This window comes from Strongylocentrotus purpuratus, unplaced genomic scaffold (genome assembly GCF_000002235.5).
Source record: "Strongylocentrotus purpuratus isolate Spur 01 unplaced genomic scaffold, Spur_5.0 spur5_scaffold_14, whole genome shotgun sequence".
Classification (NCBI taxonomy): domain Eukaryota; kingdom Metazoa; phylum Echinodermata; class Echinoidea; order Camarodonta; family Strongylocentrotidae; genus Strongylocentrotus; species Strongylocentrotus purpuratus.
In genome coordinates, this window is record NW_022145599.1 from 5983338 (window position 1) to 6005313 (window position 21976).

The 21976-nt window shown below is 36.0% G+C and overlaps 1 protein-coding gene across 6 annotated transcripts in view; it reads left to right on the forward strand.

Moving 5' to 3' along the window:
• LOC575000 (T-type calcium channel) overlaps positions 1-21976 on the forward strand; it is a 114585-nt gene that overhangs the window by 45595 nt on the left and 47014 nt on the right. For all 6 annotated transcript variants that reach the window (XM_030984045.1, XM_030984047.1, XM_030984046.1 and 3 more), the window contains 4 exons: positions 6874-7025; positions 7869-8054; positions 15942-16056; positions 16611-16766. In XM_030984045.1, coding sequence (XP_030839905.1) covers positions 6874-7025; positions 7869-8054; positions 15942-16056; positions 16611-16766 — 609 coding nt within the window. The remainder of the gene's footprint in view (positions 1-6873; positions 7026-7868; positions 8055-15941; positions 16057-16610; positions 16767-21976) is intronic.

Genomic DNA, 21976 nt, shown 5'->3' on the forward strand with positions numbered 1-21976 from the left:
TTATGAAGAGGTAGTGAGATATTGCTGTAGACATGGACAGAGAAGTTGAAACTATAACAGTATCCCATTTGTTATGACCACATGCAGAGAGTATTATAGTACGTCTACATCTTCACTAGATAGCTTGTCACGTACAGTGTATACTGTACGTCATACTGCAGTCATGATTAAATCTCCTTGATAGAATTAATGTAAGACACAAAAAGAAATTAGATTGGAATTAGATGGGATTTAGTGGGTAAGCTTACTGTGTGGTTATGAGTGATTAAGACTGAATACTCATTCCAGCTATCTAGTGAAGATGTAGACGTACTATACTCTCTGCATGTGGTCATAATAAATGGGATACTGTTATAGTATAATAATATAACAAACATGGCTTGGCATGGTTCTGGATATTCTGTTTAGATACTAAGCTTACCTCAAAGCAATTTGTATTGTGCTCAATCATATACATATACAGCATATGATTTCATTTCAAATATATTTTTGCTTGAAACTATCTTTATATTTATGTAATATATAAGATTTGTAAGGCACCAATCTACTTGATATCAAATGCTCAAGGCACAATAGTGCAAAGATGAAATCATACATAAGCGTCTGCATTATACACAAAAGAAAAAGATGAGTAAGATAGAACATAAAGAAATGAAAGAGAACAATTAATCATATGTCCATTCAAAAAGACCAATTTTAGATCATATTTGAACACTTCAACTTATATGCTAGTACAAATTTTTAAAACATTAAAACAGTGAGACAGGGGTATTATTACCTTGAGAACCCTTGGTGGATACTAGGGGACCTTTTCTTGGAACATGTCTAATCCTTTTGATCGGTGTGGTCTTGGTATAGTATGACAATGGACAACACACCTGAGAGGGGATAGATGTAAGAATTGAGTGATGGGCTTGTCTGCATACCTGCACGTACCCCACATCACAGTACACCTGACCAGTGAGGTACATACAGTCCAAGCATGATACACCTGTCACACCGCTGAGGCCGATGCTAGACGGACGGTGGAGAAAACAGAAAAGAACACCGACCCGAATGACCAAGATTCTGTCAGTTATCGGTTGGTTCGGAGTAGTCTGTTGTTGTGACCGGGGTATAGGCACACAATCTCTTTGAAATAAACTGTAGAATCCAACAGAATAGAACTCCATACAGATTCATAAAAGCTTTGATGTCAACACTGCATTGTTTTAGAATTGGAAGTACATTTTTTCTTCTCCCAAATCATTCTTTGAGTATAGCATTTTGTTATAGCTTCTGTAAAATGTAGTGTATGCAAGACAACGGGAACTGTGTGATTAATCAATTGGCTTGGGTAAAAAATCTTAAGGAGTTCAATGAAGCCTGCCCACTATATTTAACAGTTGTTAAACGCTGGAAATTGATGTCATGATTACTCTTAACCGATGAAGGGATTCTCAGTCTTGAGCATCTCCATCACACCATGCACAATGTGAGGCTTGTCCTTATTTTGCAGAATATTTGGTTATTCAGAGGCCGAAAGGGAATATCTAACTATTACCTGGTGTGTACATTATCCCGAAGTACTAAGCCTCTGACCAGAGTGCATATTCCTCATTTGAATGACTTAAAATCTGTGAGTCCATTTCCATCCAAGTTTACTGTACTGTATATTCATATCAAAACAAACAAGCTGTGATAAGTACTCAACAAATTTAGGCATAAATATACCCATAGGCAAGGGAAATCACAGACCCATTGAATAAAAAGTTACAACGTAAACTTTATTTCAAAAGAAAATGATTTACAGATTACAAAAGAGTTGTGGTTAGTTTTACTTTTTTTCCTTCTTGCCGAAGCCGGCTGTTTGTGATTGTGTCCATAAAATATACTGATTTGTTGTCAAAACTTGTCATATATATATATATCCTTGGGTCATGGTATGCCAGTGGAATGCAATATACTAAATTTAGTCCGATAAAAAGCGTGATAGATAGGGATAATGGATCTTTGCGTGGGTTCATTCATAGCTTGGTACATATTTGACATAGGACAGACCCGTGTCACGACCTGCCCCTGTTTGCTGCATCGTGTGATCACTGAGATTCTCATGATCATGAAGATGCTCGTAGTCTCGTGCATGGCATCCACCACTGCAAATAGAAACAGGGAATTGGAGTGGTGGGTTGAGGAATATGTTTGGGGGTATCTTGGAGTCTTGGGTCAACAATTCAATGTGTACTTTCTAAATTATCACCTACCATAGCAAATGTAGAACCAGTCTTATTATCAGTTTACACAAGTTCCCTATTGAACAAATATCAATCTTTTTGCTCCCTGCCATATCGATAAAAAATTTGTATCTTCATTGCCCTCCAAAGCAAACAATTTTTCATTATTGAAATGTCTGGTATTTTGGACAAATGGTATGGTGTTATTCCAAGTGATTCGCTGGTGTTACAGTTGTGCTCTATCTTATACATGGAGTGGAAAAGACATGTTGGTTTCATTTTAAGACAATTTTACATTTTTCGAATGGATTCATATACGGAAAAGAGAAAATGATTGAAGGTTAAAGTTGTAGCTTGTAAACAAATTCTATTTGTATAGACTAAGATTCCCCTACTGTCATTCACTTTTTAAACAAATAGTATTCTGTGAGTTATTTGAAGAAGGAAATCAAGCTCAAGGTCCAAACATGTCATTTACAGAATTGTCATTTAGGTTGAATATGCCACATAATGGGACTGAATCTTTTTTTCTGTTTGGAACTATAGCATTTACAAACAAAACATGAATTACACTTTACTGTGTATGTAGGGATATATACATGTATTATGTGTGTTCATCAAACATATGTTCTAATGGTATAGGAAACATTGACATGGAAACTGGGGTAGCATTATTTTGATTTGAAAGAGTGGATGTAAAGCAATTACTGACAATTTTATTTTGGCTACACATAGTTTAAATGCAAATGTGTGGAGTTACATAGAACCTCTGTGATGTGCAATTTGATTTATGTTTATATTACTGCCCATTTTAAAGATAAAATGGAAGAATAAAGTGAAAATTGGAAGAATGTGATAAGGTGTCTATTACTTTCATGATACCTATGACCTTTGACCTATTCTTTTGACGTATACCGATGCTGTTAGGGAGGACATTAACATCACAACATTAATCTTGTGAACAGCGGGAAGAATCCTTCATCTCACTACAATTTCATGGTTAGTAGACCAAGAAATTCAGAGGAGAAAGCATGGGACAGAAAACAGAAGGTTTTTCATTAAGGTTAACTTTCACTTGGGGCATGCCCGGGCAAAAATAGAGGATCACAAAGTAGAAAGTACTTAAGCTTGAAGGTATCTTGTATTTCAGACTGGATTATGCTTTCAGTGACAGGAAAAAGGGTGAACTACTTTTTTAAGTTTTGGAGTCATGACGTAGATGTTGTTTCTTCATTTTTTCCTTCTTCACATTGCCTTTGTAAACCAGAGGATACTTCAGACATCAACGTAATGAAGTAGACTGTCTTATTATTAGTGGAATTAGATGTCTTATTTTTAGAATGGCTTGACAAATTTTAAAGAATTCTGTCATAAATAATTCAACCAAGAACTAATGTAAAAGCTCAATTTAATTCTTCTCACTTTCCCATAACAAAACCCTTCCGGTATTCAATTTTGCTGATTTGAAGAACTTAAACAAAAAAATCATGTTGTACTACTGTAACCTAAGCTGCACTTAGGATACTTATGGCTTTATCTAAAAATGAAGAGGCATATTCTAAAAGTGTGAGCCAGATGCTAGATGGGTCTCATTGCAGTCTACTGTGAAGAAAACTTCAACCAGCTTTGTTGTGACTTAAATAGTAGACAGGTCCATGGTAATCAGTCATTAGGGGTTCTAAATTTTACTATATTTCATGGTATGAGAAATATACATGTGTATATTGACACCAAAATGATTATGTTACTTGACATTTTGGTATCAATATAGTTCTAATATAAAGGGCTTGTAAATTATTACAATTACCTGATCTGATATATCCTAAAATATTACATGTGGTCAGTAATGAATGGGGCAAAATATAGTTTGGACTTGACCTCGCAGAAAAAAGGATGCTGTACATTACGTATAGTTGAGCCCAATACTGAAGCTTTTTAATACATCTCCATCAGATGTTTAAACAAAATTCTATTTCCTTGCGCCAGTAGCTAGCATGTGAATAGTCCACCCCCTCCCCCCCCCCCCCATCCATCCATCCATCTTGTGACGGCAGTGAGGCTATAGTTGACCAAGCTTGCTGACGTCATTGCAGCTGGTACAAGCAGGGGGTGAGCTAGGTGCGAGGCTACCCTGGACTTCAGGGAAGCTGAGAGCCTCCTAATCCCTTGGGATTAAAGCAAGGCTATCCCATCCCAAACTGATTAACAGTTGGCTGCTGATGGTACATCCACTTCGTCGTTGTTATAACAATGTACTCAGCCAAGATTTTATGCCTCATCAACGGTGACCAGAATTTAAAAAGGGACGTCCCCTCTGGCAAAATGTTGCATTGAATAAAACAACTTTGAAAAAAGATAGAAGATTAGTTAAATATCATGGTTAATTCTAAAAGGAAAAGAAATAAGTAGGTTTTGTAGTCAAAAAGTTGTTATCGATCAAAAAAAAATTTGGCAACTCTATGGTCTACCTTTAGAGCACCCCTCCTCCTCCCCCTCATTTCTGTTTGTTCTGTTTTTAAGATATCACAATTTTCTCTTTCCTTTTGAAGAAACTGCTTATTAAACATGTGCCTTTAATATATGATATTTGAGAGAGAGAAATAGAAAGAGAAGGAGAGTGAGAGAGTGAGAGAGAGAGAGAGAGAGAGAGAGAAAGAGATAGGGAGAGAGAGAGGGAGGGAGGGAGGGAGGGGGCAGTATTGTCTGCCCTATCTGTTATGCGAAACATGTTCATGTCTACTTTAGATGAGAAGAAATTTCTGTGAAATCTTTCCTCTTGTTATCCCTAGCTTCTTGTTTGTGTGAGACAAGGTAAAATACACGCAATCTGGAGAGATGTTCTGTTGTGGCAGAGAGTATAATGAGGGACTATGAAGTGAGAGAGAGAGAGAGAGAGAGAATTTGTTGCTGTATTCAAAGTTTTGTTGAAGACGCACTTTTCAGAAGCTTTAGAATGCTTTTTGTGTATGCATGTGTGACCTTAAAAGAAGTATTGTTACAAGTTTTTCTTACAGCGCGGAAGAGTATATTTATATAGTAGCTGTGCTATATGAATTGATCTAATTATTATAATTATCATCAAAATAGAAAAAGGAAAAGGAGAGTTTCAATTTCATTGAAATATGAATATAATATATTGTTGTGTAGATAAAATAATATGATCAGAACTATTTCATTTGGGAACAAAACATTGTAAGGCAAAGTATAGACGTGAAGAAGAAGAATAAATTCAATAAGACATAAATTCGCATACACATATGCAGAATATACAAAAAAAGTTATTTGAAAACGTATACAAATACTGAGGATGAATGAGACAGAAATGGTGCCTTTCTTGTACATGACAAGACCCAAAACATAAAATATTCATGTCAAAACACATTTTAAAGGAGCTTGTTAGACGAGAGGTTCTTCTCTCGGAGGTTTAAGAAGCAGACAAGAATCTGGTGTCGTCAGACTAGTGACGTCTTTCTGCAGTATAGCTTGATAATGTCACATCCCAGAAGACTGATAACCAATGCATTCTCAGCCCCATTACGCTAAGATACTCCATTACAACAACTCTCATTTGAATCTTCTAGTTTATCTTGGATATATTTTCAGTCAAGCCATGTTCTTTGCGACACACCTTAGCTGTGACATCTAGGTTTTCTCTTATTCTCTTTGAGTCGGATTTGTAATGGATTAGAGAATTAAGGCTTACCAAAACTTTGTAAAGATATTTTCACCCCCTCCCCTTTTCCTTGAGGAAATCAGTGAACACACACTTTGCAAATGGTCTTTGCAAGTGTACGTTTTCTAGAATTGGCCTACAGGAACGACATATGTATACATGTTAATATGCATTTGAAATTTGTTTGAGAATGTGCTTTAATATGAGATACAAGATCTTTCAGGCATTTAGTGTATATGGTACTAAGACTTACTAACTAAATAATAAAATTTGACTGCTTTTTCAAACTTAATCAGTGAAAGAACTACTTTGTATTTCAAAATCCTAATGTTGTCCAGGGTAGGGAACATGCAATGATATAAATCTGTGTATTGTTTATGTGTAATGTAGTGATAAATGGACTGTCTTGCCATGCAATACATTCATCATTCGTGGACATTTAATTTTCTAGAAAGGCAAACTGTCCCATTATGATTGATGTTGTACAGAGGAGATAACCATGTTTTTTTTCTTTGTTGAATGTAAAAAGCAATAACTTTCTTGTCTACAATATGCAGTAATTGTTTCCCCTCAAGTGAACAAACATGTCATCAAAATATTTCATGTTGAGTTGATCAGGGTTGAACAATACTTTTAGTATTTGACAAACTATTATTTATGTTTTCTTACTTGAACATTTACTAAACCAATTTGGCTAATGCAGGTTTATTTAGTTTCATCTATTGTCTACTGATACATTGTGTATTACAGCATTTCATCTCAACATATATCCAGTCTCCTCTGCTAGGAATATAAACATGCTTGATTCCTAGCTTTTAAAAATCGTTAAGTACACATTATTGTGCATTGAGATAATTTTTCATTTATATTGATGTGTTCATTTATTTGTATTGTATAGATAATAGAAAAAGCTCATAAGTGATCATTTGCATGCCAGTACAGACTCTTAACACCTCCATCCCTTCTCTCACCACTCTCTCCACACAGCCCTATGAGCTCACAGAGGCCATTGAGATCAGTAACCTGATATTCACCAGTCTCTTCGCCTTGGAGATGATTCTTAAGATAATTGCCTATGGTCCGGTGGGGTATGTTAGCAACGGTTTCAACGTCTTTGATGGCCTTATTGTGATAGTCAGGTGAGAAGAACAAACAATTTATATCTTGTTGACATTTCCGTCTAAGAAGATTGTGCATCTTGATGTGTGATTTGTTGAGCCCATTAAGCACTTAATGTTTAGCGCTAGCCCTTTTAATAGGCCTTACGCACTTTAACGAAATGAGAATACTTTTATAATTACATATTTCCTGTGGAGGGTATTTCATCTCAGAGATAATGATGGTGTAATAGACCAATATTCATATCACTCGTATATCTTTTTTGAGGCAAACATTCTGTGTAGAATTTGTTGAAAAGAATTATGAGTATTAAGTCCTGCATTAGTACATGTATACATATATATGTACATTTGTGTAAAAAATGAAATATATCTGTGACTGTTGTTAAAGTATTGTTATTTGAGAACTTGTTTTTAGTAGAGTATGCTAATCTGCAACAATGCCCGGGAATATATCCATGATGTTGTTCAGGTGTTTGAGTAATTGCTTTTTGAGGCAACACTAGACAATACTAGCTGTAATTGTGTAACCTGAAAACATAACAATATTGTGGTTTGTTTGTTTCACTGTCTTTCTTTTATCTTCTCTCTGTCTTGTTGTCTGTATGTCTGTATGTCTTTCTTTCTCCCTCTCTCTCTCTCTCTCTCTCTCTGTTTCTCCTTGTCTCATTATATACCTCTTTTATCTATTTGTGTCTCTTTTGTCCTCTCTTTATCTCAATATCTTTTATTTATCTCTCCCTCCCCTCTCTCTTCCCCCTTCTCTCTCTCTCTCTCGCTCTCTCTCTCTCTCTCTCTCTCTGTTTCTGGTTCTTAATTGTTCTCTCCATACCTGTCTCTCTATGCCCTACGTACTTCATACAGTGTGGTAGAGGTTCTTCAAGATGGCAGTGGAGGTCTCTCTGTTTTGAGGACCTTCCGTCTTCTTCGTATCCTCAAGTTGGTCCGCTTCATGCCCGCCCTCAGGAGGCAGCTTTTGGTCATGCTGCGCACCATGGATAACGTGGCTACCTTCTTCTCCCTTCTAGCTCTCTTCATCTTTATTTTCAGGTAAGAATACATTGACCTAAGACATGAAAAATATCAGGTAGCTTTCTGGCTTTTTTTTGTGTGTGGTAGATATTTGTATTGGTATCAAGAAGCATGAAATCAACTCAAATATCTGTCAAATCAACTGTATACACTATAAACTCAATTAACCCCATATTGACTATAATTTACTGCCAATAATTGATTGATAATAAAATGACTTAAAACCTACTACTACTACCGCTTGAAAAGTAATTATAAATTGCCAATTTTTGTTCATGTGGAAATATTATAGCATAAATAGTCATACAAAACAACTTTGGAAATGCTATCCAGGATATTGTTTGCCTGATAAATTGCATAGACAAAAAACAAGAAAAAAAGAAAGAATTGTATGAGTTTTATCAAATGGGAGATATGTGTTTTTCAGCAACAAATTTCCTCCTAGCTTACCTCCCTGATTGTCTCATATGCTATCTATATCTTACCGCATTGCCATATATCTCGCAGCAAAGATATATATTTCTGCGAACATGATATGGTTTCTATCTCTCTAGACATTAGCTAACCACAAGATAGATGCTGTTAGCGAGATAGGGATACAATGTGACGTTGTTGATAATACCTTTACATCATGGCGTAAGTGTTTCCTCCTGGCAACCATTTCATCAGCACAATGTCTCTCTGTATTAGGGAGCTTTGTATCCTTTCCTGATGAGGGGGCATTAATACTCAGAATATTGCTCAAAATGGGTTGATTTTTTCCTTCCAAAAGAATAGAAGTTTAATGACATGGAATTTTCCATTTTTATGCGTGTAGAGTCAGGCATAAGAAGGTTATTTATGTGGTAATCTAGAATAAAGACCCCCATAAAGTAAGATTTTCAAAGACTATGAAGAGTAAGAATTGCTGAGGATAAACTAGATAAGCATTATCGAGGGCACTGGAGTCATTGGCATTTGGACAGGAAGTGGGTTAAATGAGGCAAACCTTAGGCAAACAATCACATGACCCGATAATAGGGTTTCTCCCCATCAAGCACCTCATTGATAATATTCCCAGCATCTTCTCAAACTCATATATTCCCAGCGTTTTTTAGCAGTGAAGACGACTTGGAATCATGCTGTAGCAAGGATATTGTTTCAGTAACTGAAATAACATTACTTAAATTGCATACTCCAATAGGCCTTTTAAGTTGTATGAATTTTGACGTTATATGAAAATGCTCTGGCCCAAGAAATAGAAAATGGGTTAGTCAATTTGTTGTCGGTTATCGTGGAACCTTTTTGCATCAACATGAATTCAGAAAAATGGCTGTTGTAAGAAAACTTGTATCAAAAAAATATCTTTGTGATGTACATTTGAAAACCTGTGCCTCTGTAAAGGCCCGGTCACACAGGGAGGACGCATGGGGAACGCACGGCCAGCGCATTGGAAATTTGCAATTTGGGCCAGTGCGTTGTCGTTCGCTAGGCGTGCGTCATCATTCGTTACTCGTTCGTCGAGCGCGCTGGACCAACGCTGGACCAGCGCTATGCATGCGTCGTCATTCGCTGTGTGCGTCGGGATTTTTTGAGCATGCTCAAAAACGTGCGCCGAGCTCGACGCATGAATATACACGCCAAAGGCACGCCAGACATGCGTGGAGCGCGCTAGACCAGCGCCAGACATGCGTGGAGCACACGCCCTGTATACGCACAGCGCGCTAGCTACACGCCGTGCATTTTGTGTCAGCTCGCTAGCTTTTCCAAAATTATGACAAAAGTTAGGCACACGTTCTTTTCCGATTTCCAATGCGCTGGCCGTGCGTCGTAGAACGCGGTGCATGCGTGGACCATTCGTCCAGCGCGCTAGGAACACGCTGTGCATTCGTGGAAGTTGTTATCATGTGCGCTCTGTGTGCGCCCTGTGTGCGCCCTGTGTGCGCCCTGTATGCGTCCAGCGCGCTAGCAACACGCTATGCATTTGGTGTCAGTTAGCTGTAGCTTCGACAAAAGTTGGGCGCACGACAACGCACTGGCCAAAATTGCACATTTCCAATGCGCTGGCCGTGCGTTCCCCATGCGTCCCCTCTGTGTGACCGGGCCTTAAGGTATAAATTTGTTTCTAAAGTCATGCATATTTCTCTTTCTCTTTGAGAAACAATCAATTACAGGCTTATTAGTAGAGCACAGGGTTTATGGATAACAGGATGGGGGGGGGGGGGGGGGGGAGTGCAAGTCATGCACAAATATCCACTCAACTATTTCTGAAAGAAGAGGGGGAAACCCCGATGGAGCAGTCCACCTGCACATCCCATTCAGTTATTCTGGGAGGAGAGACTTGAGGGTGTATAATTGTGATTCATAAGTATGCTTTTCCTCCTGACACAGGTGATGTGAAACACTCTTTAAAAAAAAAAAAAAAACAACACCCACTCCCACACCCACAAACATGTATAAGACATCTTCATATAATTGCTAGAAGGATGTTAACTCTGTATCAGAGTGATATGAGTTTAATAACACCCTTCTAGCTCTCACGCAATGATATCTCCATACCTGCTTGAACCATATACTGCCCTCAATTATGCTTTCACATTTGCTATCGGGAGAGATCCCTGATCTATCAATTATTCAAAACATGCAGGAACTAGTACATGCATTAGTTATGTTCACTTATGTTTCTGTGCATGCATGGGAAATTGGAGTGAGGTAGAACATGTAGTGAATCTCAGCACCCAAAGCTGTTCAATTATCCTTGCTATTTATAGGCTTCCAGAGAGAGTTTTCTGAATAATGTGCTTTATCCAAGGGTGTGCAAATGTTAAGTGCTTGCCTTTTTTTTTCTTCAAACAAACAGTCATCTGACCAAACAACATTATGATAATAACTTTCTCAAATTTACATTAAAAAACTTTCCACTAGATATTATTGTATGTTTTGTATTGTTTTGTAATCCCTCTATTTCTCTTGTGTTTATAATTGTTTGACATTTTGTTCATCTTGCCCTTTTCATGAATTTTCTGTCTTTCTTGCTATATCTTTTTGCTTTGTTTTACTTTCCCTTTTTTCTGAATGTTTCTTACTTAATTGGTCTCATCCTTTTTCTTTTTGTCTTAATTCTCTCCCCCTTTCTCTTTATGTTTCACCTTTCATATTCAGTATTTTTCTTTCTTTCTTTCCCTCCCTAGAACTAGCTAACCCCCCCTCTCTCTCTCTCTCTCTCTCTCTCTCTCTCTCTCTGTCTCTCTGTCTCTCTCTATCTCTCTCTATCTCTTTCTCTCCCCCTCTCTCCCTCCCTCCCTCCCTCCCCCCTCCCTCCCCCTCTCTCTGTATTTCTCTCTGCATACCTGTCTCTATTTCATGTATTCTACTTTCTCTTCTGTGATGTAATAAAAAGGAACATGCAGCTAGGGCCTCTACATGCATCACACACCCAATTACCTCTGAAACTGAGCAGGCAATTTGTGGGATTTGATCTGGGATTTGTCTGAAATGAGGCAAAAAATTGGTTCAGATTTTGGGCTCAGAATCCCATGGTACTCTATCCCAAACGCGACGGCAACCCCAGAGAGCACTCTGTAGGCTATTTCTCACATCAAAGTATTTGTAATTCTAAACCATGTTTGTCATTTCTGCTTTCCTCTCCTCAATGATAAGAAAGTCAATGCTAATGGCTAGGATTCAGAGCTTCATTAACTGAAATAAGTCTGCTTTTTGTAAATATTTTCCCCAAAACGATATCAGGATACACATTTACTTCGGGTCTTTTGGGATTATAGTTTTCTTATCATTTTGCAGATAACAATAATTTTTGTAAAGGTAGGTTGGCTTTATAATGTCTATAATTTTTTACATTTTGAGCCACATATAAAGTGTGACCATGTATCATAGAGAGAAATAACAAATTACATCGTCTTAAGAACAAGTGTATTTCTTTATCAGAGGAGTGCATAGGCAGATCGAAATGGGAGGGGGGGGGGGTTTATCCCCCCTCCCTCCCCCATCCCTCTTGACAGTCCTGGATCTGCCTTTGGACAAGTATGAAATAGAAAGATAAAAAGATCAGAAAGCTGCTGGAGGTTTACGTTACATTTGACATTTAGAATGGTTTGAAGCAACGTTCTGTCTATCATCTTAAAGTATGGCTTTCCTTGATATGTATTCAAACACTAGCTTAGCAACGGATGCAAGCCCCCCCCCCCTAAATGTCAAGTTATTGTCAGGCTATACTCTTTTTAAAGATAAAGGTAATGTTAGTAGCATTCAATTAAAATCAAATAGCAAAGTTGTTACATCGAGAAATAATCACATTTTACCGGAAGAATGATTATAAAACAGCCATCTAAAATCTCTGCTAGAATGGGGTGTATATTGCTAGGAAGATATGGTTTAGAATTCATTGGTATTAAAAGTATATTTTTACTTTTTTTAAATACATGTATTTAATTTGAAAAGTTGATATTAAAAAGATGATATGGATATATTGCAGCTGTTTGTACATACTTTGATAAAGAATTCATAATTTAAATTTGTAGATCGTACTCACATAGTGTTACAGTGTTTAAGGGTGTGATTTGGTGTGTTGGATAGATTGGTTGAGCTAGCCATTTAAATATTCACAAAGCTTTGTTCGCACATATTGCGGTAAACTGCCTCAAAAACCACTGCAGCAATATTTTAGGTCTGAAGCTAGTGCTCAAATTATCATAATTCTATATCTTATAACACTCAGATACATGTCTGTGAGTACACTTCAGGGCCCAGCTGTAGCATGCAGGTACTTTTTTCACTCGGGTTGCCATTTTTTTACTTTTAAAGTGTCCATTTGCCATGGTGTTTTGTTAGCAGTTTACTGCATCATTAATAAATGGGTTTACAAATCCATATCAAATAGGGCCTTGTAGGCAAAATCAAATCAGGGTTCGTTTTATGTTTGTTCTTCTTTGCCATATGCCCAATTTCAACGAGAGAGTATGGCTTCTAGTGTATATTACATTAGTATTGAAGGCTAGCATCGACCCCTCCAAGCACTTCATGAATACAGTTACCATCGTATGGGCCTTGAAACAGGCCTACAAGACTGTGTTACGGACTATAGTGATGACTTTATGTGTGCCTCAATTTATTGCAAAATCTCCTTGTAATACACAATACAAGATAAAAAGCAAATTAACATTAACAAATTGTATTATAGAGAATGGTACTATTTGTGTTTGAATAATTGAAGATAAAAAGTAAAAAGAGGACATACCCCCAATCAAGCAATAAAGGCTTTATAAATTGATCTTCATCATAAACTATCACAACATAAATCCTTGTATCAATTGATTATTGACTTGAATTATTCCTAAATATAGATCCTTCAACTCAATTAAAGAAATATAAGGCAATATATGAAAAGAAAGCATAATATTGGAATTTCTTTAGTAGAATTATAATTAAGTTGAAAACAAAAATTTGAATTTTACAAATGTATGACCAACTAGTTTTATGATTAATATGGACGTGGGTTGCCTACATTTATGTGTGCTGCATTGTCAATGTGATCTTAAGAATGGCTATTTCCGCCCTCTCTACCCCATCCCCCCCTCCTCCCCCCCCCCCAATGATTGAAAACTCAGGTATACCCTCACTACTCGATTCTAGTCAGCCAGCAAACAAATATTCCTTTACCTGGGGCTACCTCGACCAAAGAATTGGTTTTCTGATTCCATTATTGAATTCCGATAGACGTCTAAACTTATAGAGCTCTTCCCTCCGGACGTGTACCTGTTTACAGAAAAAAGGTGTCATTGTCCAAAAAAGTCAATTATCTCCCCTGCAGTCTCTGCCTTTTGCTTCTTTTTTTTTCTTCCTGTACGCAATGGAAATTTCCAAGTTATGCATGATCACTCTTAATAAAATTTAAGTTTTACTCAGGAAGAAAATTGGTTTAGTAAAATAATAAAAAGACTCAATGTTGAGAGAAGTATGTGATGATAAAACCAAAATATTTGTACAGATGAAGGAATACTGCTGATCACATTTTAAATTTTGAGGCATTGTATCTGGTGCTACCATGACTACATACATGTATATACTTGAATATACAATAGGGGTTTGATTTGTTTTCATTATTGATTTCAACCATTGATGTTTTTACAGTATCAAATGAAAGGAGAACAGGAAATTACTGGCACATGCATTATAACTCAGTAACAATATACAGTTTATAGATGATCAAAAATATTTGATTTCAAACTGGATCCATTTCCTGTAGATCGGAGAGTATGAATCAGTTTACAACGTTCAATTATTTTGTAATAAACCTGTCATCTCATTTACTTGAATGCTATTTTTGAATAGCGAGCCAGGTTGTTTTGATAAGTAATTTAGGGCAGATGCAGGCATAGGAAATTAAATTCTCAAGATTGATTTACTTGTAACAACATAGATGTGTCTGAGCGAGAGAGAGAACAAAAATGTGACGTACTGTATTTTCCCAACTGGAAATTTTGAATAATAAATGTTATCGATTGATTTCTGCTATTGAATTTTGTTTTTCAAGAGAATAATGCTGTATGAAACAGTTACAGAAAATGGTTTATGTGATCCCCTTCCCCTCAATGTCCCTCTCTGTTGTCTTATTTTGTTGGAGATTCAAAGCTTCATAGAAATTGAAATTGAAATATTATCCCCTAGTCAAAATATAACAGCTGAAAAATAGTCGAAAATAGTGAGAAAAAAACAGCACAGAAAATAACAGGGGGCCTTTTTTGACATATGACCTTTCTAGACGGGTTCTTGGCAGGTTCTAGTTAAGTGTTTTAAATCGTTGACTTCTAAATTCTCTCATTCTCATAGGCGTAATACAGGGAACACTCGGTTCCTGTATACAAAGGGTTAAAGACATAACATACTGTTCATGTCAGTTCTCACTCCATTCCAATCTCGAAAATCTCATTGACATTATTTGGCAGTGTGATGAGTATCTTGTTTTCCCTTTATTGAAAGAGGCTCATAAGGCCTGCCTTCATCAGCTCGAGTTGGCCAAATAGCCCGCTATTTCTGATTTGGGAAATTAGCCCAAAGTTACAAAGTCGTCCCTATTTTCACGAAGTGACGGTAGTGAGGAAAATCGTAACGCAAAGTGAATGCAATTTTTTTTCACTACCGTCACTTCGTGAAAACAGCGACGAAGTGCGTCCTCATCAGCTCAAAACTTGAGCTCAAGAAATTACCTCAAGAAATTTGCTCAGTGTTCGCGTATAGTGCAAGTCTTTGGGCTGGTAAAGACGGAACCTGCCAAATAGCCCGCTATAGGGCAAATTTACCAAATCAGAAATAGCGGGCTGTTTGGCCAACTCGAGCTGATGAAAACAGGCCTCATAGTCACAAGGAAGACACACTGAGACCAGTGGATGTATGATGGTAAAGGTTACCACATAATGATGAGACGTCTGTGAATGGAAAGATGTTGAAAGACGTTCTTTTGATGCTAGTATGGGAATACACCATATGTGTTAGATTGCTAACCTAAAAGCATTTCAGTTTTGTTGAGGATGATGTTAAGGAGGCAGTCACAGTTGACCAATCGTAAAAACATACTGAAGACTCATTTGTTCATGTGCAATTTTTCCTTAAGTTTGAATTTAGTTGGTATCTTCTTGAATGATATTTTCTTATTATTGCCTTATTTGATCTCTTCCTTTTTCTGCAAAATGCATAATGAAAAGTGATATGCTTGATATGAGTAATGTTTATTATTATTTACTACATATACAATAAAACCTGTTTATAAAGACCACTCAGGTGACACAACAAAAGTAGTCTTTATATGCATCATGTATGAACCAACATTGAATCTTGATGTATCCTGTATACCATATACATGTATAGTTGATGTTTAACTGATTAAAGATGATATTTTGAATTTCTTTGCAGTATACTTGGAATGCACATATTTGGATGTAAATTCTGTGACTATATTGACGGAGAACAAGTCTGTGATAGAAAGAATTTTGATTCACTCCTGTGGGCCATTGTTACAGTATTCCAGGTAAGAAGAATTATTTTGTGCCCTTAACAATATTAACTTAATCGTTACATTTATAGACAATTTATTACGTGTAGTCTTTTTATTTTATTTTAATTTGTATAGGCCTTCATGTATTTGTAGTTTTAGATTTTATGTTTGCGTATTTATTTTCTCTATGCCTTTTAAAATTGTTTCTGTTGATTGCTGCATGAACAGTTTCATTAGGATTGTTTGGAAATTAGAAAAGATTTTTATGACACATCCAAATATTGATTGAGTAAAACCAACATCCTTTAGATAATAAGCAAACATGAAGTTCAATGATTGGTAATGATTCCATTAATTTCTTTCATAATTTTTTCGAGAGTTCACACAATATAATAGTCCATCCCATTTATTAGCACTTTCAGTATATTTCTGTCGATTTTTTAAAGCAAAAAAAAAAATGAAAACGTAACTTTCATTCAGTAAACAACTTTCTACTGTTGTTCTCTTACTTTATTTGACATTACATATATGTGAATTTGCCCTGAACCTTTTTTTTCTCCAATTGTTGCTTCTTTCCCCCCCACCAGATCCTGACCCAAGAAGACTGGAACGTGGTTCTCTACAACGGCATGTCTCGGACTTCACCCTGGGCTGCCCTCTATTTCATCGCTCTCATGACGTTCGGTAACTACGTCCTCTTCAATCTCCTGGTTGCTATCCTCGTCGAGGGATTCTCTTCGGAGGTACGTAACCATGCCAACCACAGTCACCAGTGGGCTCATTTTTAGTGTTTTGCTCTTTACTTCTCTTGCGTTAGTTGGAGATTATCTGGTATTAGCTGGGGATAAGAGCTTGTAGGTTGCTGTGAGCTGGGTAGCATAGGGTTTTATAAAATGTGGTACAGATAATTGCGACTTTTCTCTGATGTCAGCAACCCGGTTCACATCCTGATGAACTCTCCTGGACAAAAAAGCAGATCACTAAACAATATTTTTGCACATTGACAACTTTTTTGCTAACTTTACATTTTTTTATCATTTTCATGCAATCATTTAAAAAATGATATTTGTAAATGGAAAAAATAAAGATGGTTTATTCATCGAACTAATCGTGCTCATTCTTGTAACATAAGAAGAAGAAGATTTTGGCATTTTTGTGTGATTTTCAGAAAGGAAAAAAAAAGCAGATCATTAATTAGATTTTTGCACATTGGCAATATTTTTGCTCACTTTACATTTTTTTATCAATTTCATGCAATCGTTTGAATGATATTTGTAAAGGAAAACAAAAAGTGGTTTCATTTATTGAATTACCGGTATTAGTATTAATTCTTGTGAAAAAAACAAGAAAAATAAGATTTTGGTCCATTTGTGTGATTTTTTACACTTTGAATTATTTCCTTTGCTCTTGCTAAGGAATTGACGTATGTTGCCTCCTACCTGCTTAATACATTAAACAAGAAAATTGGTGCTTCATCAACTGGTGGATATTTTTAACTTAACACGTTTGTCTCCCGATATGTCTTATTTTCTGTAACGTCATTTTTTTCATCTCTCATCGCAAACTATACTTCCTTCTACCATCTGGTGCCCCGCCCTAATCTTGTTGGCTACGCCCCCAACCCATGATCATCTTGGCCACGCCCCCAATTTTATGTCATCGTGTCATGTTGAACTTATCTTCTGCTTTATATCACCCGATGAACACTTATGGTGAGTATATTTCATCAAAGCTTACAAGTACATTGGTACATGTTTTTGCACTTAACTATGGCTCTCAATAAAAATATTAGCCATGCACTATTCATATGATGAAGATCCAGGGGGGTGTTTCACAAAGACTAAGATCGACTTAAGTTGGACTTGAACTATGGCAGGCCATGCATGCCACTAGTTTCTCTCACCATTAATCTCTCAAGGGACATCACAAATCTACAGAATTCCTATTATTTGATAGTTTATTGTTGAAGGAAAAAAAATTATCTAAAGATCATAACTTCTAAGGTTTTTCCTTTAATTTTACATCTGGTTCAAGAATTTTTAAAGGCATACATCGCCTGCCATAGTTCAAGTCCAACTTGAGTTGTTCTTAGTCTTTGTGAAACACCCCCCTGGAGTGGGATGTATGAATATCATATTAAAAGATTCACTCATGTTAGCATGCATATATAGACATTTTCATGAATGCCTTCTTTCCTAAATTTAGAAATACATTTATGATGGAGTTGATGTGTGCATTCTCTGAAAGAGAATTCTGGACATACAGTACACAATATGAACCTCCATTTCAAATTTTGAAACCATATGCCATACTTGATCACACGGAAAGACAGGCAACGATCACCTTCATTGTCACTATGAGGCTTGAGCATTACAATTACAATTACAATTACTATGAGCATTAAGTACAATGTACCTATGTGTATATGTACAAGATACATGTATTTGTGGTTTGAAAATCAAGCTATCTTTGATTTTGTCAGTTTGGATCCAGAACGACGTGTACTCTGCACAATGGTATTTTGAGTTGGTGCCCTCCCAGCTTCAAATAGATGATTTAATCATATATTTAAAGCCTTTCAAAGAACACATGCATAATTAGTACTGCTGGTCTTGTATGAGAATATGGTTTTCATGGAGGTGAAATCCAGAACAATATGAGAAAAAAGACCACCATGTTAGAGTCGTGTAAAGGATGAAAACAATCATTCTCCTAGCTTCCTTTGTGCTGGTTTGGTCTCATATGCAGAAATTTCAAATGTCATTTCCATGGTAACAGACCCGTCCCATGCGTAAGCTGTCTAGGGGCTTATTCATGAATTTGTATTAATGGTGTGTATGATTACACCAACTGCAGCAGACTCAGCTGTATGCATAATGGATGTAGGAAGGAGGCAAGACTTAAGCCTAGTTCACACATGCCAGGGTTAACCACCCCCAGAACAAAAAATGCTGCAAAATACAAGCATTATACATGTAAATGAATGGCAGATGGGTGGTTAAAAGATAGCTCTCTGCAACAAAATCTCCTTAGAGAAACGTATCCATGTGATTTTAGATAAAATAATAAGAAGTGCATTACTCTTGGGTCACAAGTTTTTGTCAGAGTGTTTTTTTTAAATTGCGGTTTAAGGCTTTATGTGTGAACAAGGTTTTAGGCGCAGCTGGCCAAATGTCAGCCTGTGAAATGGGAGTGTTGGCAGGCTGGAACATAAAGCTCTCCTGAGTTGTAATGGATGTTTTTAGAACATGATGCAAAAAAGCAATTTAAAAGGAGGTCCTTTCTGGGTTAATGTAGGTTAATGTGTCTCTTCATGAATGTAGTTTGATGTTTATTTACACTTTGCTCCAAATAAGTAGGTGAATGATTTCATTATATCTAACCCCAATTCATAATATTGCATTATGTTTCCTCGTGCTTATTTTATGTTGGTATGACATGTATTTGCTGTGGTTTTGTATTCTCCCATTCATCACTCTATAAAAAAATTGTTGTTCATTCTTTCTTCTTCCTATCATATGAAAGATATTTGTTATTTCCAAATCTTAGTTTTCATTGCACTTGGATGTGTACACATTTTTTGTTGTTGCAGTTCTTTTAAGTGTTAGAAGTGATCATTCACCTGATTTTTCTAGATATATCTTGAGTAGGTTTGCCAACATTTCATGCATATAGTTACAAACATCAGACTGCAGTCTCTCTTGAATTGTATTTTTAAAATCTATGAATTCATTTCAATTCAATTCAAACATACAAATACAATTTTACATGAAAGACAGCCATGGCTGGAATATTCATGTTTACATGTTACACACAATAGATAACACTTTTAAAGATATACATGTAAAAAAAACTAGCAAAATTGAAAATAGGACTTAAATTCTGTTACTAAAAACCATAAAAACATAATTGCACACGTTATCCGAAATACAACAAAAACATGAGCTGTTATTGTTTACAAATTACCTATTATGTCATAAAATTCAATATAAGCATATTAAAAGGATTCAAATAGGTGCATTTAAAACAGCCGACTTTTTTTGGGGGGGGGGAGACAAGCACTCAGTATATCTGCAATAGCATTCACTAGTGAGATAAAAACCATGTAAGTAATAGTCACTAGTATGAGAGACAAACTCTGACCCAGAGTACAGTGGCATCTTTATGTACCTAGCCAGCCAGCTCCATCTCCATCATATTGATTCAGATTATATTGATGGTTTACTTAAGAGTCGTTAACACCTGCTGCTATTCCCACGTTTTATGCAGAGATAAAGTCCAATGTAAACAGATATGCAAGATCAATGCACTTCATCAGTTTCTTGAATCTAATAATTGGATATGACATCTATAGGATTGGTTTTGAGGTTCTTTATTAAATGCATGACAGGAAACACAGATGTTGTGTCTCTGGTCAATTAGGGGAAAAAATAGAGCATACATTGTCATTCTGTATGATGGGATTGTTTTGAAGCTATTTTATGCTATGATGGAAAAATCCAGAGGGCATGATTTTTTTTTCTTCATAAATTTTCAGAAAAGTTTGACTAATGCGAAGCCTGTCCAATTTGATAGTAAAATATGAATACATCATTAAGTGATGGGAAATTGAATTTAAGTCGTGCTCTGATTGTTCTAGCTAATTGCCACTTCAAATAATTTACATATTCAATAAAACTAAAGCATATTGTTCCTCACTCAATCTTTATACGCAGTAATGGGTTTTGCTCTGCTCTAGTTGGTTTGTCCTCTTTATTATTTATATTACAAAGCAAATCAATTCACTCCTGAAGCTACTGCAATCTTATTGAATCTAGAAAATGCAAGTCATTTTCTTTTCTGACATGTCGCTCAACAACTAAATATTGATTAAATGTAACATATGTGAAATGGAAGGAAAAGCTTAGCTTTTGTAATTTTTCAGACTATGATTCAAGATATAAACGGCATATCTCTTTCTCTCTATTTCTCAATGTCATCGATATATATTTTAGATTTTTTCCTCGCTCTTACACTTTCTTGATATTCCACCCACTCCTAATATGTCACACTGCCTGCATTTCATTTCCATTGTAGTATAGAGAATGGCATGCATATTGATGTCAATTTCTACATACATTTGTATTGCATAAATCTATTTGCTTCTGTGTATGATTAAGTTACAATATCTTTATACTCGAGCATTTTGACATTTAGAAAAATATGTTTTCTCCGGAAAGTGAACTTTATCCAGTCAAGAAACTTGACTTTATGGAAAGCAAGCTCTTAGGGAAACATTTCCTTCTTCCGCACATCCTTTCAAGGATCATCTAAATGGGTTGCAATTTAGGCATGATGTAAAGGAACCATAAACAAATGAATCGATTGATTTTAGTCTGAATGGGCAATTACTAAAAATGTGTAGGTGTTTTGATAATTATGTGGAGAAATTTGAAGTGACTTGGCATCTATTAAAGAAGTGCATATGGGTTGATAAAGCAGTTGAACTATCCTACTTGAATACTAATATCATACTGTTTGAAACTGAATATATCACCTGAAATCTGCTATGATTGATGTACACATAATTCAGCATCTGCTAATGAATACATTTACATGTACTCCTTTACATTTAGTTAAATGGATACCATAAAAGAAAATTCAATAATAGTGTGCTAATTTGTATCCTCTATTATTTCCAATCACCCTTGAATGTTTTATACTTGCCTCCTTGTCATGAAAATTGCTGATATAATTTGTATGAATTCCTATAGTTTTGTGAACAAGGTATTATTTGATGTATTTATACTCATTCTCAATGTACAGCATGGATTTGTTCAAAGAACCTTTTCCCTTCATTTTGAGAATTAAAGTTATGAGGAGAAACTAATATATACATGTACATGTCTTACTGCTGTTAATCTATCATATATTGACTACGGGTGCCCCCTATGCATATCCCTATGTTTAAGAT